The 16,140-nt window shown below is 37.4% G+C and overlaps 1 protein-coding gene across 4 annotated transcripts; it reads left to right on the forward strand.

The window, feature by feature from the left end:
- The first annotated feature begins 8,247 nt into the window (after positions 1-8,247).
- LOC135612573 (dolichyl-diphosphooligosaccharide--protein glycosyltransferase subunit 4A-like) lies at positions 8,248-15,250 on the forward strand. 4 transcript variants are annotated; one of them, XM_065109020.1, is made up of 4 exons: positions 8,248-8,719; positions 8,805-8,860; positions 12,960-14,512; positions 14,582-15,250. In XM_065109020.1, exon 3 carries the CDS (start codon positions 12,982-12,984, stop codon positions 13,081-13,083), a length of 102 nt encoding a protein of 33 aa, XP_064965092.1. In that variant the 5' UTR covers positions 8,248-8,719; positions 8,805-8,860; positions 12,960-12,981; the 3' UTR covers positions 13,084-14,512; positions 14,582-15,250. The 4 variants fall into 4 exon arrangements, with proteins under 4 accessions (XP_064965092.1, XP_064965088.1, XP_064965089.1 ...); XM_065109017.1 differs by having other exon boundaries at positions 8,250-8,719; positions 12,975-14,512; XM_065109016.1 differs by having other exon boundaries at positions 8,249-8,860.
- The last annotated feature ends 890 nt before the right edge of the window (positions 15,251-16,140 follow it).

Consider the following 16,140-nt stretch of genomic DNA (forward strand, 5'->3'; position numbering starts at 1 on the left):
CACTCTCGGATTGTTTGCAGTAATATAAATGACAAAGAAGATGTAATATAAACGTAAACCGATTTATAGTAGTTCGGTCATGTGACATACATCCACTTGCGAAGCCTTTTTCGATGAGGCTCCCAACTTCCACTAGCAAATCGCTTTGAAAGGGAAGGACAAATACCCCTCTTATAACATTTTACAAGTGGTTCACTCTCTTACAAATTTTTCAAAGAGAAAGAAGGAGGTGAACACTTAAGCTATTGAAAACAAGACTTTTGCTAAAGCTTTTCTCAATTTATAACTTTCCAAAGGTTGTTTTCTTTGTTGAGAATTGAGGGGTATTTATAGGCCCCAAGATGATTCAAATTTGGGCTCAAAATTTTGAATTTTCTTTAGTTTCCGAGGCTGGCAGTTCCACCGCTCAGTCCGGCAGTGCCACCGCTTGGTTCTCGGGTTCTGGGCGATGCCACCGCCTACACTATTTCAGGTCACTGATTGGGCTCCAAACTTGGCCCAAACCTGTCCGAACTCGGGCCCAATTGACCCCTACTTGGGTTATAAGATTAACACCTAATCCTAACCCTAATTAACGTGTTAACTACGAATATAAAGATATTTCCTAAGCTATTACAAAGTCCGCAAGTCAAGACTTCTTCCGGCGAACTTCCGGCGGTCTTCCGATAAACTCTCGGAAACCATTATGCGGACTCCCGGCAAGCTCCTAGACTTCATGATTTGATCTTGGCGAGTTCCAATGAGCTTCTTCGGCAAGCTTCGATCTTTCTCGGCGAGCTCCGCGAACTTCCAACAAACCTTCCGACGAGCTTCCGAAAAACCCTTCGGCAAGCTCCCTACTCATTCTCGGCTAGTTCTAGTAGCATTCCCGACGAACCTTCGGACTTCCGTCAAACTCTCGAACTCGCAACGAATCCTTCGTGCTTGACTCCGACATTTTGTTACGCTTTATGTCTTCGTCGTTATCGTAGTTAATCCTGCACACACAAGCCAAAACTCTACTCCAATCTAGATAATTATTACAATGCGAATTGACATTCTGTTGCTCGGCACATCATTGGTTGGCGCTTCGTCTGATTCTTCAGCGCATCGTCCTCTCTTACGGCTTGTTGCCCAATTGGCGGTTGACCTTCGCAACCCCGATATCCTTAGCGCAATTTCGCTCTTGGCCCGATGCCCGACGTTCGAAGCCTTCTGCCGTCCAATATCCTAACGTGATCTCCTCCGGTGCAACGTTAATTCCTCCTGCGTCAACTGTCTAATCTTGATCGAGTAGACCTGCATCACTCAAAATGCAGTTAAACATCTAAACAAAATCAATTCATTTCATCATCAAAATCTGAGATTCAACATATTGAATCTTACGTGATATTGTGTTTTCTAATACTTTCATATATTGAATTATGTAGTTGAAGAATAAATTCTTTTTGAGGTTAAATATAGGTTCAATTATCTTGATTGTAGTTACACGTAATTGACATTGATTCTGTTGTGTTACACGTAGTTGACATGTCATCATTTTAAAGCTAATTCGATTCTTGATAAATTATAAATCATTGTTATATCATTTGCCCCTCATTATGATTTGAGATAAGGGTTTGTCTCGAAACATAATGTCCGAACACTTGGCACCTTAATGCTTATATGTTTGCTGGATTGGTTGAGCTGGAGCCAATCTCGTAGATGGTCTATTGTAAGTTAAACGTAGTCTAATGAATTGAGCGCAGACTAGCCCAAGTTGACTTGTTGTGGTCGGTTCTGACGTAGGCCAATAAGACTCGGTGTTCATTGACCCGACATGGGTCGTGTGCAGGCTAAGAGATCAAGATGACTGACTAGTGGACGTGGACTCATCATAGATTTATTTGACTATTAATATCAAAGCCTCGATAGTTGGGTGGTACAGAGTTCCTCCTCCTCTCTAAGGAAAGAAAAACAAAAAACTATTTGGTTTTAAGACCAAGTTGAGCTTCACCTGCTACTAAGTTACAGTTATCTTATTGCAGCACCGACTTGATTATGGTCAACTCACGACTTATTTGTGTAACGGTTATTATTAAATATCTTATTTAATAATAACGTAACGGTTCTTATTAAGATTCATAATTCATTATCATGAATTTCTTCATTTATTATGGTTTAAATGATTTTAGTTTCTTATTCTTTATGCATGAAACCGTTATTATTAAATTAAATATTTAATATCATTAAGTTCTTCATTATGGTCCAAACGTTATAAATTTGAATTAATTCTTGAACGTTATGAGTTGGTGATGATAAATGTTCTTGATGGGAGAACATCTATATATACATAAGGATTTTGGTCCCTTGGCTCAATCATCTCTTTGAAGCGAAAGACTTTCCTACACCATCTAAAGCGAGAGTTCTGAGCCGAGAAGAACTAAAGTTCAAGAAGAAACCTCTGCAGAAATTCTTGGCGACAATGGCTGGAGGTACGCTATTTCGTTTCCGCATTAGTTTTATTGTGTTTTTATTACAATGATTTAGAAACACAAGTTGGCTTCATTAAAATTTCTTACATTTGGTATCAGAGCCGAATGACCTCTGCCTTGATATGAAAAAGTTTTCATTTTTATGCCATGAAAATGATTTGATTTTGGTTTCTTCTTGGAAACTTGTTGATATATTTTGTTGAAAATCATGAGGAAATATCATTTTCAACATTTTTAGTCGGTAAAATGCTCATATTATGTATGCATATTTAGTTATATTAAATTATGTTTATGAGCAAATTTTTTATGTTTAAAATGTCTAGTGATCCATATAATCTTAATTAATTAAGAATTAGCCACAGCATCCTTAATTAATTAAAATTATATATAAAGTTAAAATAAGGATCACATAAGTAATTAGACATCATATTGTGATTGATTATATTTCCTATAATAATTGTTATCCCACAGGATCTTTTATTATATTTAATATAATTAATCAGGATAAAATATCAGATTATTTTCATAATTTACCCACAGGGATTATGAATTGGAATATAATTTGATAGTTTTATCATAAAGATCATTTGAATCTATTTGAATTAAGAATTTAGCCCACAGGCAATTTTTATGTCATGAGATTCATATTTTTGGCATGTTTCACATTGGTAAAACATGTAATTTAGTCTATTAAGCTTCAAATTTTGACATAAGCATGTTTGATTTTATGTAGTTTCTCAAACTGTTAATTTCTCTGATATTCGATGTGATATTCCCGAACTTAGTGGTGATAACTATAAGATATGGAAGGAGATGGTTCTCCTCCATTTAGGGTGGATGGATATTGATTATGCTATTAGAAAAGACGAACCACCTATAGTCACTGATACCAGCACTCTAACTGAGATCGCGTTATATGAGCGATGGGAGCGATCCAATCGGCTCAGCGTGATGTTTATCAAAACTAAGATAACTGCTGGCATACGTGGTTCTGTTGACTTGCTAAAGGCTATCGATGAACAATTCATCACTTCGGATAAGGCACTAGCAAGCACCCTTATAATGAAATTTTCATCCCTTAGACTCACCAACATAAAGGGTGTGCGTGAGCACATAATGCAAATGCGAGATATTGCGGCTCAACTTAAGAAACTTGAGGTTAATATGTCAGAATCCTTCCTGGTGCACTATATTCTGAACACCCTTCCACCTCAATATAGCCCTTTTAAAATTTCATACAATACACATAAGGACAAATGGTCAATTAATGAATTAATGACCATGTGTGTTCAAGAAGAAGAGAGGCTAGTAATGGAATTGGGTGAGAGTGCATTGATGGTAACCACTCGAGGGAAGAACAAAACTAACAAACATCAAGCCAATCAAAAAAGCTTATCAGCAGGGAAAAGGTAAAATACCACCCCAAGCTGATATCAAGAAAGAAGCAAGGTGTTTCTTTTGTAAAAGAAAGGGACACATGAAAAAGGAATGTACGAAATTCCAACAATGGCTTGAAATGAAAGGTAAACCAACCTCATATGTATGTTATGAATCTAATATGGTCAATGTTAATATTAACACCTGGTGGATTGACTCTGGATCAACAATCCATATTGCAAACTCTTTGCAGGGTATGCAAAACCTAAGGAAGCCAGTGGGAAGTGAGCAAAGCATCTTATCAGGAAATAAGATGGGCTCACATGTGGAAGCAATTGGAACATGCATTTTAACTTTAAGTACTGGTTTTGTTTTAAAATTGGAAAGAACCTTTTATGTACCAAGTTTCTCACGAAACTTAATGTCTGTTTCCAGACTCGTACCATTTGGATATTCCTTTAATTTTAAAGACACATCATTTCGTTTATTATATAAATCTGATTGTGTTGGGAATGGTATTTTGTCTGACGGTCTTTACTGTATTTTATTACAAAATGATAATACTCAAGGTTCAATGCATGTTCACACTGGCATTAAGAGGTGTAATATTAATGAGGACTCCTCTATATTATGGCATCGGAGATTAGGACATATCTCCATAGAGAGAATTAAAAGATTAGTTAAAGATGGGGTACTTAGTACTCTTGATTTTACTAATTTTAAGACTTGTGTGGACTGTATTAAAGGAAAACAGACCAATAAGTCCAAAAGGGGTGCTAATAGGAGTTCAGACTTATTAGAAATAATTCATACTGATATATGTTGTCCAGACATGGACATACATGGTCAGAAATACTTCATCTCCTTTATAGATGATTACTCACGATATATGTATATATATTTGCTTTATAATAAAAATGAAGCATTGGATGCCTTCAAAGTCTTTAAGGCTAAAGTTGAGAACTAATGTGGTAAGTAAATTAAAATTGTGAGATCAGATAGGGGTGGAGAATATTATGGTAGATATACTGAAAATGGACAAGCACCTGGTCCTTTTGCTAAGTTTCTTCAAGAACATGGGATTATTGCCCAATACACTATGCCTGGTTCTCCAGACCAGAATGGTGTTGCAGAAAGAAGAAACCGAACATTATTGGACATGGTGCGGAGTATGCTTAGCAACTCCAATCTTCCTAAGTTCTTGTGGACTGAAGCACTAAAGACGGCTGTGTATATATTAAACCGAGTTCCAACCAAGGCTGTCCAAAAGACACCATTTGAACTATGGAAAGGTTGGAAACCGAGTTTGCGACATATGCGCATTTGGGGATGTCCGTCTGAAGTCAGGATATATAATCCACAGGAGAAGAAACTGGACCCGAGGACTGTTAGTGGGTATTTCATTGGATATGCCGAAAAGTCCAAAGGTTACAGGTTCTATTGTCCATCTCACACAACTAGGATTGTGGAATCAATAAACGCTAAATTTCTTGAGGATGATGTGATTAGTGGGAGCGATCATTTCAGGAACATAGTTTCCGCACATGATCATATAGAATCTCAACCTTCCACATCAAATGATAGATTGGTTATAGTTCATAGCACTCCTCAAGTACAAACTAGTGCTGAACAACCAATCATTGAAATTCCACAAGTTGTTGATAATATTCTAATAGATCAAGCAGTTCAGGAATTACAACAAGCTCCTGAACAACTAGTTGAACCACAAGTTCCTCAAGGAACCATTGGTACAACATTAAGAAGATCTACTAGAAATAAAAGATCAGCAATTCCTAGTGATTATGTTGTATATTTACAAGAATCTGACTATAATATTGGAGCCAAAAATGATCCTGAAACATTTTCACAAGCCATGAGTTGCAAAAAGTCAAATTTGTGGCATGATGCTATGAAAGAAGAGATGAATTCCATGATGAGCAATGGAGTCTGGGATCTTGTAGAGTTGCCTAATGAAGCAAAGGCCATTGGTTGCAAATGGGTCTTTAAAACTAAGAAAGATTCGTTAGGCAACATTGAGAGATACAAGGCAAGACTTGTTGCAAAGGGATTTACTCAAAAAGAGGGAATCGATTATACGGAGACATTTTCTCCTGTATCTAAGAAAGATTCTCTACGTATTATTTTAGCATTAGTTGCTCATTTTGACCTTGAGTTGCAACAAATGGATGTGAAAACAGCATTTCTTAATGGAGATCTAGAGGAAGAGGTTTATATGAAACAACCTGAAGGTTTCTCCTCTAGTGTTGGTGAGCACTTGGTTTGCAAGCTTAGGAAGTCTATATACGGCTTAAAACAAGCCTCCCACCAATGGTATTTTAAATTTCATGAAGTGATTTCTTCATTCGGATTTGTTGAAAATCTCATGAATCAATGCATATACCAGAAGGTTAGTGGGAGTAAAATATGTTTCCTTGTTTTATACGTATATGATATTTTGCTTGCAACCAATTATAAGGATTTGCTGCATGAGGTGAAACAATTTCTTTCTAAAAATTTTGACATGAAGGATATGGGTGAAGCATCTTATGTCATTGGCATTAAGATCTATAGAGATAAACCTCGAGGCATTTTAGGTCTATCACAAGAAACCTATATTGATAAACTTTTAGAAAGATTTCGGATGAAGGATTGTTCACCAAGTGTTGCTCCCATTGTGAAAGGTGATAGGTTCAATTTGAACCAATGCCCAAAGAACAATTTTGAAAGGGAATCAATGAAAAACATCCCATATGCTTCTGTCGTAGGAAGCCTTATGTATGCTCAGGTCTGTACTAGACCTGATATTGCATTTATTGTGGGGATGCTAGGTCGATATCAGAGTAATCCAGGTATGGACCACTGGAGAGCTGCAAAGAAAGTGATGAGGTATCTACAAGGAACCAAAGATTACATGCTTATGTATAGACATACAGACAATCTGGATGTGATTGGTTACTCAGATTCAGACTTCGCCGGTTGTGTTGATTCTCGTAAATCAACATCAGGATATATTTTTATGATGGCCGGTGGAGCTATTTCTTGGAGAAGCGCTAAGCAGACCTTGACTGCTACTTCTACCATGGAAGCTGAGTTTGTCTCCTACTTTGAGGCTACTTCAAATGGTGTATGGCTTAAGAGTTTCATTTTTGGGCTTAGAATCATGGATTCTATTTCTAGGCCATTAAAAATTTTCTGTAACAATTCAGCTGCTGTCTTTATGGCTAAAAATAATAAAAGTGGAAGTCGAAGTAAACACATCGACATTAAGTATTTAGCCATAAGAGAACATGTAAAAGAAAAGAAAGTGGTCATTGAGCACATTAGCACTGAATTGATGATTGCTGATCCTTTGACTAAAGGCATGCCACCTCTAAAATTCAAGGATCATGTAAAGAAAATGGGACTTAGTTCCACTTTGTAATGATATTGAAACTCTTATATATTGTGAAATTTTCTCATTTATGTGCACATTATTTTGAGAAAATATATTGTTGTTGGACCAAGAATAAACATAAGGTTTATTCATAAAGTAATATTACCACATTAAGATTAAGAAACTAAATACATCGTGATACATGGATGATAATACTCGCTCTTAGAGGACTTATCGCTATGATTCATGTATTTATTTCTTAAGAAAGTTGTTCGAGAAAGATTAATTCAAATTATTAAGATAAACGTATGGACCAAGTGGGAGAATGTAACGGTTATTATTAAATATCTTATTTAATAATAACGTAACTGTTCTTATTAAGATTCATAATTCATTATCATGAATTTCTTCATTTATTATGGTTTAAATGATTTCAGTTTCTTATTCTTTATGCATGAAACCGTTATTATTAAATTAAATATTTAATATCATTAAGTTCTTCATTATGGTCCAAACGTTACAAATTTGAATTAATTCTTGAACGTTATGAGTTGGTGATGATAAATGTTCTTGATGGGAGAACATCTATATATACATAAGGATTTTGGTCCCTTGGCTCAATCATCTCTTTGAAGCGAAAGACTTTCCTACACCATCTAAAGCGAGAGTTCTGAGCCGAGAAGAACCAAAGTTCAAGAAGAAACCTCTGCAGAAATTCTTGGCGACAATGGCTGGAGGTACGCTATTTCGTTTCCGCATTAGTTTTATTGTGTTTTTATTACAATGATTTAGAAACACAAGTTGGCTTCATTAAAATTTCTTACAATTTGAAGATAATATCAACTTAAGCAAGAAAAACCAACTTGAGGATGGATCATTTTGATGATTCGATGGTTTAAATGATGTGACCGACTCGAGGGCATGACCATCATGACAAAGTGATGAACTTGAATGTAGGACCGATAGTTGTCTTTGCAATACGATTTATATGATATGATGGTGTGACTATCTTGTGTAAGAAATCTTTGATATCAAAATATGTTTCTAAATCATTATAACGATGAATTACTCATCAATAGTTTGTAGTAAGTCTTGGATATTTTTGGTCAACATCTCTAAGATCTCGAGATGTAACTGACTTGACATTGTGTTTTTGAGGATTGTTTTACTTTTTTTTTCTTTTTTTTTTTTATATGAAGATCAAATATGATTGCCAAATTAAGTTATTTGCCATCCATCGTGTTTTGAGTGCAATATATATCTCGTGCATGAGATGAGATCTAACCTTAGGTACATATTATTACCCTTCGAGATGACAAAAGTTTGAATTCAAAGAGGTCATTCATCTTATTTTATGTCACTACTTAGTATTATTCTTTTTCTCCAACATGAGATGTTCGGTCATTGTACGCAGCAGAGAAAAAGTTGTTAGACGGTTTCGCTTTCTTCGAAAGAAGAGAAACTAACAAGGCGGCTTGGGGTGATTGATAAAGGCATAAAAAGTCATATAAAAATGGTGTGGATCCCTTTATTCAAATATTACGAATCGAAATCGCAGTTTCGGATCCAAATCACAGACCCCAACGTGTTTCATGATCCAGCAGGGGAAGTCGAGGCGCGAGACAGGAGCTCTAGGGTTCGAGGGGAGGAGGCGAAGGTGAGACCTTAAGGGTGTCTTTGATGTGTTGGATCGTCTGCTTTCGTAACCTCACTTCGATTATGTTTCGTTTCGCAAGATCGCTTAGTTCTGCCATCTCTTTGATCTGATCTCTAGATGCAGTCTTTCGGTTTAGAATATATGATGTTTTCATCTGCGTAAGATCTAAGCTTTTATGTACGTTCCATCTCTGGTCTGGTTTATCCATTCTCTTAGCTCTCTCCCTTCTCTTGTTCTTCATCTCTGCTTGCCTCAAGTAAACCGTGGGTTTCTGCCTCTCGTACCTAAGATTTCGCTTGTGATTTGATAATCTAGCCACGAATCCCATGGAATCAGGTCACCCCTGCCGATCCCGGTCCAGATGAGCTGGATCGGATCTGGCAAAACAAGTATCGCTTGTCTGCACTCGTTACCAAGTTTTGCTAAATGCTCCATGATTAGTGGCCAGATACTTCGTTCAAGCATCCTCTAGTCTATTGTAATTAACGTGAATTCCATAGGTCCGCCATATGTTTCTGGGATCTCATGGATACTTTCTGCAGTTTTTTCCCCTTGCGAATTTTAACCATTTTTTATAGATATTTTTGTACTATCATTTCTTCTCATCTCTTGTTTTACATAGATAATTCTAGATAATACATATACTTCAGATTGCCGTACCCGTATTGTGTAATATTTATATCCGGTGACGGTATCTCCGCGGCTGTTTATCCATGTGAGCATTTTACTATGTTTGTCAACCTATCCAAGGAATCTACAAGCCGCAAACCATGAAGAGCTTTTAGTAATGCTAGTGAAAGAGCATCATGAAAGTGAAAGAAGACGATAAGTACGGATAGCAAGATTGTGCCCTCGAATAGGGAACACACTCAAATTTTTAGTAAACATTGTTGCTTAAAGCTGCGTATTCCTGTTGATCGGTGTAACTAGAAGATAAATTTTGAGTAGTCAAAGCCAAAGATCTTCTCTTAGACTATTTTATGCTTATCTTGCCTTGTTGCATGTATTTTGTTCAAATTTAGCAAGTCAAGCGAATGAATAGGTGATTGACATGAAGGAACAGAAGAAGTCATTCTAAACATCAGGAACATCTTACCTCTAGGAGCAATTAGACTTCTGGGCATGAATTGAATTGTGTTCACCGGGAAGTCTGCACTAGGTTCATTTGTACCTTGCTTTTTCCAAAAACCTAAAGAATGGTAGTTTGAATATAAATTGTGCTGTGGAAGGGTAGAAAGGTACCAAAAAATTTATAGGAAGAGATGCCTTGATGCTTGGCCATTCATCAATATCTCTTTTGTGTTCACGGCAAATTCTGATGCCTGCCTGTCAATGATCTAAGTTGAAACACTCTGATTATTAAACTTGTTTTCAGTAAACCTATTAAAGATGATGTTTACTAGATTTCAGCGGAGAATGGAAGAACTTGTGATCAGATCCAAATGGAAATTCGGTTGGTTGATTGGTCTGATTTTTATCCGACAACAATAGGATTTCTGCTACCGTAACTAGAAGAATTAGACATCACAAAGCTTTTTCATTGAGAAGCATCTAAAAGTAGATAATGCGAACCCAGGGGAAGATGAAAAAGAAAAATATGAAAGATGTCCCAGTAAGAGGTTGCTAATGCAGCTAATGATATTTCGCACTCTCCTTGTAAAACAGTTTGCAACTTATTACATTTGAATTGAAATATTTTACTGCAATGGTGAGTCTAAATCATCCCATTTTGCACTTTCTAGATTTTGTCAGTCAACAACTTTTGGGTTCATTTTAAGGTGCTGGCACACAGGGGATTGTAGACAATTTTTTTCATCACATAACATAGAGCTCTATCAAGTTTATAGAAGGGTTTCCAGTCCACTGCCCAACCTAGCTAATGTTGCCCTGAAGAGTACCATCTCACTAAATCTGACCCGTAGACCACAATAAAGGAAGAGGAAAGAGACCAAAGTAACGAGATAACAAAAACCATTAGACATACTAGACTCAGTGAAATGATCAAATTGGCCTCGGCTATGAGGCCAGCTGCTTGTCCAAGTAGATCTGAGTGGATCATTTAATCTTGATACCATAGCCATTATTCATAAGACTAATTGTAATCTGATCTAAGTAAATTATTCACTAAATATTTGTAGCATCGGCCACAACCAATTTTGCACACTGCTAGATGAAAATTTTCTCTTGTAGGTGGTTAACATTGGACTCATTGTTCAACATTTTGTCTCTGTCAACTCAGTTTTAAAAGTTTGCTTTATTACAATAGCAAGAGACTTCCTTGAATATTTGGATTGGGTTTTTGAAGCTATGAAGACCATCATCATCAACTATGAACTGAAGCCAATATTTGGGACCTTAAAATTGATTTAGTTGTCATGTTTGAGCTAGTACTTGGATTAGGAATTATATATGGAAGTGTAAAGTTATTTGGTCAATATAATTATATCATATCCACTATGTAGATGGCTATCTCTCATCCCTCATTTGACTGTTACACTGAAGGGAGGATGGTGCAATATGATTTTTTTTCAAGTCAATTTCTTACTGTAGCATGGTTTTTAAAACTGGGACTTGTTTAAGTCATATGCTGCTGTCCTTTGGATGTAAAAGTGATTCTTGAATCCGATATGTCCACAGAGTAGATATTAGCTATTTGATTAAGATTCAAAAAGTTCCTATTATTATACATGGACAACCTATGGGAAGATGTGAAGTCTAAATATGCTGCTCTATCAAGAGTAACTACTTGATTAGGCCTTAAAAGGAAGCCTGATATTTGTGGACGATGTTCTTCGTCCTTCCTGTGTTTTCAATTGAAGGGAAGCATGGGCAATCTTAGTCACTAAAATGTTTAATCAAAAAAGAAAATTTGAAATAAGTAGTGATCCTTTTTCTCACAAGAGAAAATGGCCCCAAAGATGATTGCTTTTGGAAATATCCTTGACGGTAAGGGGAGCAAGGATTGAGGGAAGGTGGAGGATTCGAGTGGTAAGAAGGGAACATAATATTTTTTATCCTTCAAAGTTGAAACCAAGGTTCGTCGTATCGTACCGTACTGACGTTTCGACCCGAGCTCGGTACGGTATGGTACCGGTGTACCGGACGGTACATCAGGGTGTACCGAACAATTTTATATTCTTATACTGTAGCAGTACTATAGTATATTACTGTAGCAGTGCTACAGTGCTACAGTAAAAAATTACTGTAACACTGTAGCGGTACCGGACGGTCTGTGTACCGGTAACCTATCGGATCGGTACGTACCGCCCGGTACGAGCGGTATGCTTCGGTATGACAGACCTTGGTTGAAACAGTCACTATTCTTTTTAATTGCTCATTTTTGGTTGAAAGAGAATCATTATTTGACCAATTCTTTTAATGTTAGGTTATTTTTTACCATTCTCTTTGATTGGACCTGAACTCTTGGGTGGTACATGAGAGGTCTTTCTACTTGTGGATGCTAAAACTCTTTACATATGACCAACTCCAGAGCCGTCTCTTGCAATGGCTTGCTGTTTTATCTTTTGGCTTTTCCAAGTAGAATATTGTAAGTAATTAAGATGGATTGCCTAAACTTTATCTTATGTTGCAGCTTTTGTTTCAAGTGGAATCCTTACTGGTTGCATATATTCTGGCATGTGCTATTTACATGGTTACTTGATATATGCAGTGGTTACCGTTCAATGTTTATTACAGCGACTGGTATGCATTTGTCATTACCTATTGGTAGACAAAACTTATGCTGCTGCCACCTTCGGTTGTTACTAAGAAACCAAATAGTTTAGATAAAAGTGAGTCACCCTAAAGGAAGGTTGCAAGGTGTTTCAACTGTCGAGGATGATACTAACCTCACACAAATAGAATATGTTATAATTAATTCTCATTAAATGAAACTTCTGAATACTCTTTCGAGTTGCTTATTTAAGCATATTAATTTTTTGGTTTCCCTTGGTCATTTGTTCAAAGTGTGATCGCAATTGCAGATTGCTGAAGTTAGCATGCATTATTCTGGCTAAAGCTCACTGATCGTGTCATACCTTTCTGTAATTTTATTTGCATCATGTTTATGAACTGGGCAATGATATAACTTTTTTTTAAGATTTCTATTTTGCAGATGATCGATGATCGATGATCAAGATTTGGGATTTTTTGCTAATTTTCTTGGCATATTTATACTTGTTTTGGTAATTGCGTATCATTATGTGATGGCCGACCCAAAGTAGAAAGAAACTCATGCTCGGGATAGTAGTCTTGTAGAAAGCAAGTAGAACTTACTGGGGGACTAACATCTAAATGACGGTCATAGTAGTCATCTGTGTTTATATTGATATGGATGTAATACTTTTGATCCAGGATCTAGTTAGAATTTCAAATTTTCTTCATAATTGAGGACTTTTGGTAGTATACTTACTTGATGAGTATATTTCCTCGATAACATCATCTGGCTTGGCTACTTTAGTTGGATCATCTTGGGCGCTTGTGCTTGAGCGATCTGAATGATTGGTTGCACTGCCTTTACGCCATGGGGATATTGCTGCTTCAATGTCTTAATCACGTAGCTAAGATGTTGTTTTACAGATTATGAAATTTGCCAATCATCATGCGCTAGGTTCTGTTCATTTCATGTTTCCTCGCATGAAGTTTTGTATACGTAGTTGTTTGAAAGGGTACTAGTGATTGGTTACTTGCTGAGCGAGCTTTGACCTCTTCTCTTATTCGGCGTTTCGGACACAAGAGAGGTGGAAAATATGGAAGACTCGCTGTGATATCGTTTTGCGAACTAATAATATTACCTTCTGTTGTTTAAGTTACCTGCATTCCAGTGAGGCGCTGAATCGGGACGCATCAATGACTACAACCCGGAGTTATAATGGACGCTCTAATGTGTAATAAGAGACAAAAGAAAGCTGACGGGCATCAGCCATGGGCATTGCAATAATCCAGTTGAAGCTGTTATCATATGCGGATTAAACCGGCCTGAATTGGTTTGATGCAGTTTAGAAATATGATTATATACAAATTAAAATTTGATAAGTATACTAGATAATGTCATAGGAACATCTTCTCTTCTTCGTATTGTGTTAGCTCTTGGTGTCGGTGGCCTATTCTAGGGAGGTCGGTCCTATACTGAGGTGGAGGATGGTCGACCCGGCGTGGTGGTTCATGGTTGGACCCTTGATGAAATGTGAAGAACTCTGATATAAGAAGGGGTGCATCTCCTGACATGGCAAGATCCCTTCAGCCTTAAATTAGAAAGGCCCAATGTGAATCAGTGTTTAGTAGAGCGAATATAACCTAACACATTGTGTTGATGGACCCGTTCTACAGCTGGATCACCGCCCACAGTGATAACCACGAGGGATTATAAAAACAATATATTTTTTGAGGAAAAAAATTCGGAGAATATTTGTTATGATTCACTTGTCGTCATGAGGAATTAGTTTCATAACATTTTATCTTTTTCTATCCAGTTGACAACCACGTGTATCGCTTTTTCTCGCATTAAGCTGTCAGGACGCCCAACCAATTGAGTTTTCCCTACGGTACATTCAATCTTCCGCGAAGCTTAAAGCAAGACAGCTGCTTCGCTTTAAACAAATCCCACCGTGGGCCACATAAAATATGCGAGAGGGAGATGCTATGCTGCTTTGGGTGCGTGACACACGCAACTTTCTCGGGCCTCCCTTCGATTACTTATTATTCTCTTCCTTCTCTTTGCAGGGTTAACAAAAAGGCTCCAACGGTAGCATATCGGCAGAGAATGATGCTCTCGAGAAAATATCAATTCTTCTCGCTTGGCTCGTCTGGAGAAAGAGCGAGGCTGGCTTTTACCACCACCACCTCCTCCGCGGGGAGCCGCAAGAGTTATTAACACTGGTAGCTGTAAAAGAGAAACATCCGATCCTTGTATTCAGGCGTCGCCCGAACCTGAGCAGAATCAACCCGACAGTCACAACCCGTGTTCTTTGTCCTTTCTTCATACCGCTGCTGACCACTAGATTGGCGATAGAGCTCAGCTCAGGCTGGGGAATTTTCTTTCACAAGACCAGAAGATATATCCGTCGCTCCCGTGACTCCCTGTCTGAAGCCAACAAGGAAGATGGAATCGTCCTCATGATGTATGCATCTGTCCTCCTCTCCTTACCATCTTCTCAATATATCAATCGATAGAGTCTTCACAGGAACGAGAATGCTAACCACGAGGTTCTGCATAATGTAATGTACAATGGAGAACATCACCTTGTTGATGTTGTACAAGATGGTTATTATGCCACCCCAGTCCTGGGAAAAAACTTACAGATGATTATGTTAGTTTAAAGATTTATACTACTTAGAATACATGTTTTCTATTACATCTTCTCTACTTATATTGGCAATGATTTGGATTCTTTGGTGGGAAGAGGACAATGAGCTTATTCAAAAGCAGTCTGCTGGCATTATTGGTGGATCGTGCGACTGTTCTCTTCGTTGAACTGAAGACTTGTCCTCTCTCATGGAATCAGGTAGCCATCTGTATTACCGACATGGCGTTTTTTCTTTCGGGAAAAGCAAATGGATTCCATGATCGTATTCTTTTCATCCACCAATAATTTATTTGAAGCGTTCTTTTCATGTTCTGGTTCTGGAAGAAAATATAAGACTCTCTCAATTATTTGTGCACTGTGGATCCACGAGGTCCGTTTCATGCTTTTAGTATCTTTTACTTGTTTGATTCACCTTATATTTCTTTCCAGTGTTCCTTCTCTTATTTGTAGAGATGCAGGCCATCAGCAAGCACATGAGGTGGTGTTCTGTGAGCTCAATGCGCCCGTGAACACGAGAGAAGCTGCAGCGAAGCGAACAAAAGAGATCAGAGAGTGATGCGAAGACAGGTCGGAGACACAGTGAAGAAGATAATAAACAAAGAATATATATATATATATATATATATATATATATGAATGAACGAGGCCGAAGAAGAGAAGGAAGAGGACAAGTGTGGCCACTCAACATGTGAGTGACCGTTCCCACCCCTATGGAGCAGCTGATCTATCCCTCAATCACGGGTTCCATAGGTAACTTTCTCACGTTGTGAAGAAGATGAACTCATGGTGAAATTTGATTTTGTAGGATAGAATGAGACTTCACCTCACAGTTATATACAATTATGTATGTCCATCACTCCCATATTTTGCAATTATGCAAGCAGTATTATTTGATATACCACACATGCATACGTATATAATATATAATAAGTATTAGAGCAAATATCCAAGACGAGAGTGAGTTAGTGTCTTTAA

This window comes from Musa acuminata, chromosome BXJ2-5 (genome assembly GCF_036884655.1).
Source record: "Musa acuminata AAA Group cultivar baxijiao chromosome BXJ2-5, Cavendish_Baxijiao_AAA, whole genome shotgun sequence".
Classification (NCBI taxonomy): Eukaryota; Viridiplantae; Streptophyta; class Magnoliopsida; order Zingiberales; family Musaceae; genus Musa; species Musa acuminata.

Excerpts from the sequence above, each read along its gene's own strand:
- LOC135612573 (XM_065109020.1), top strand. The coding sequence starts at position 12,982 with ATGATCGATGATCAAGATTTGGGATTTTTTGCTAATTTTCTTGGCATA.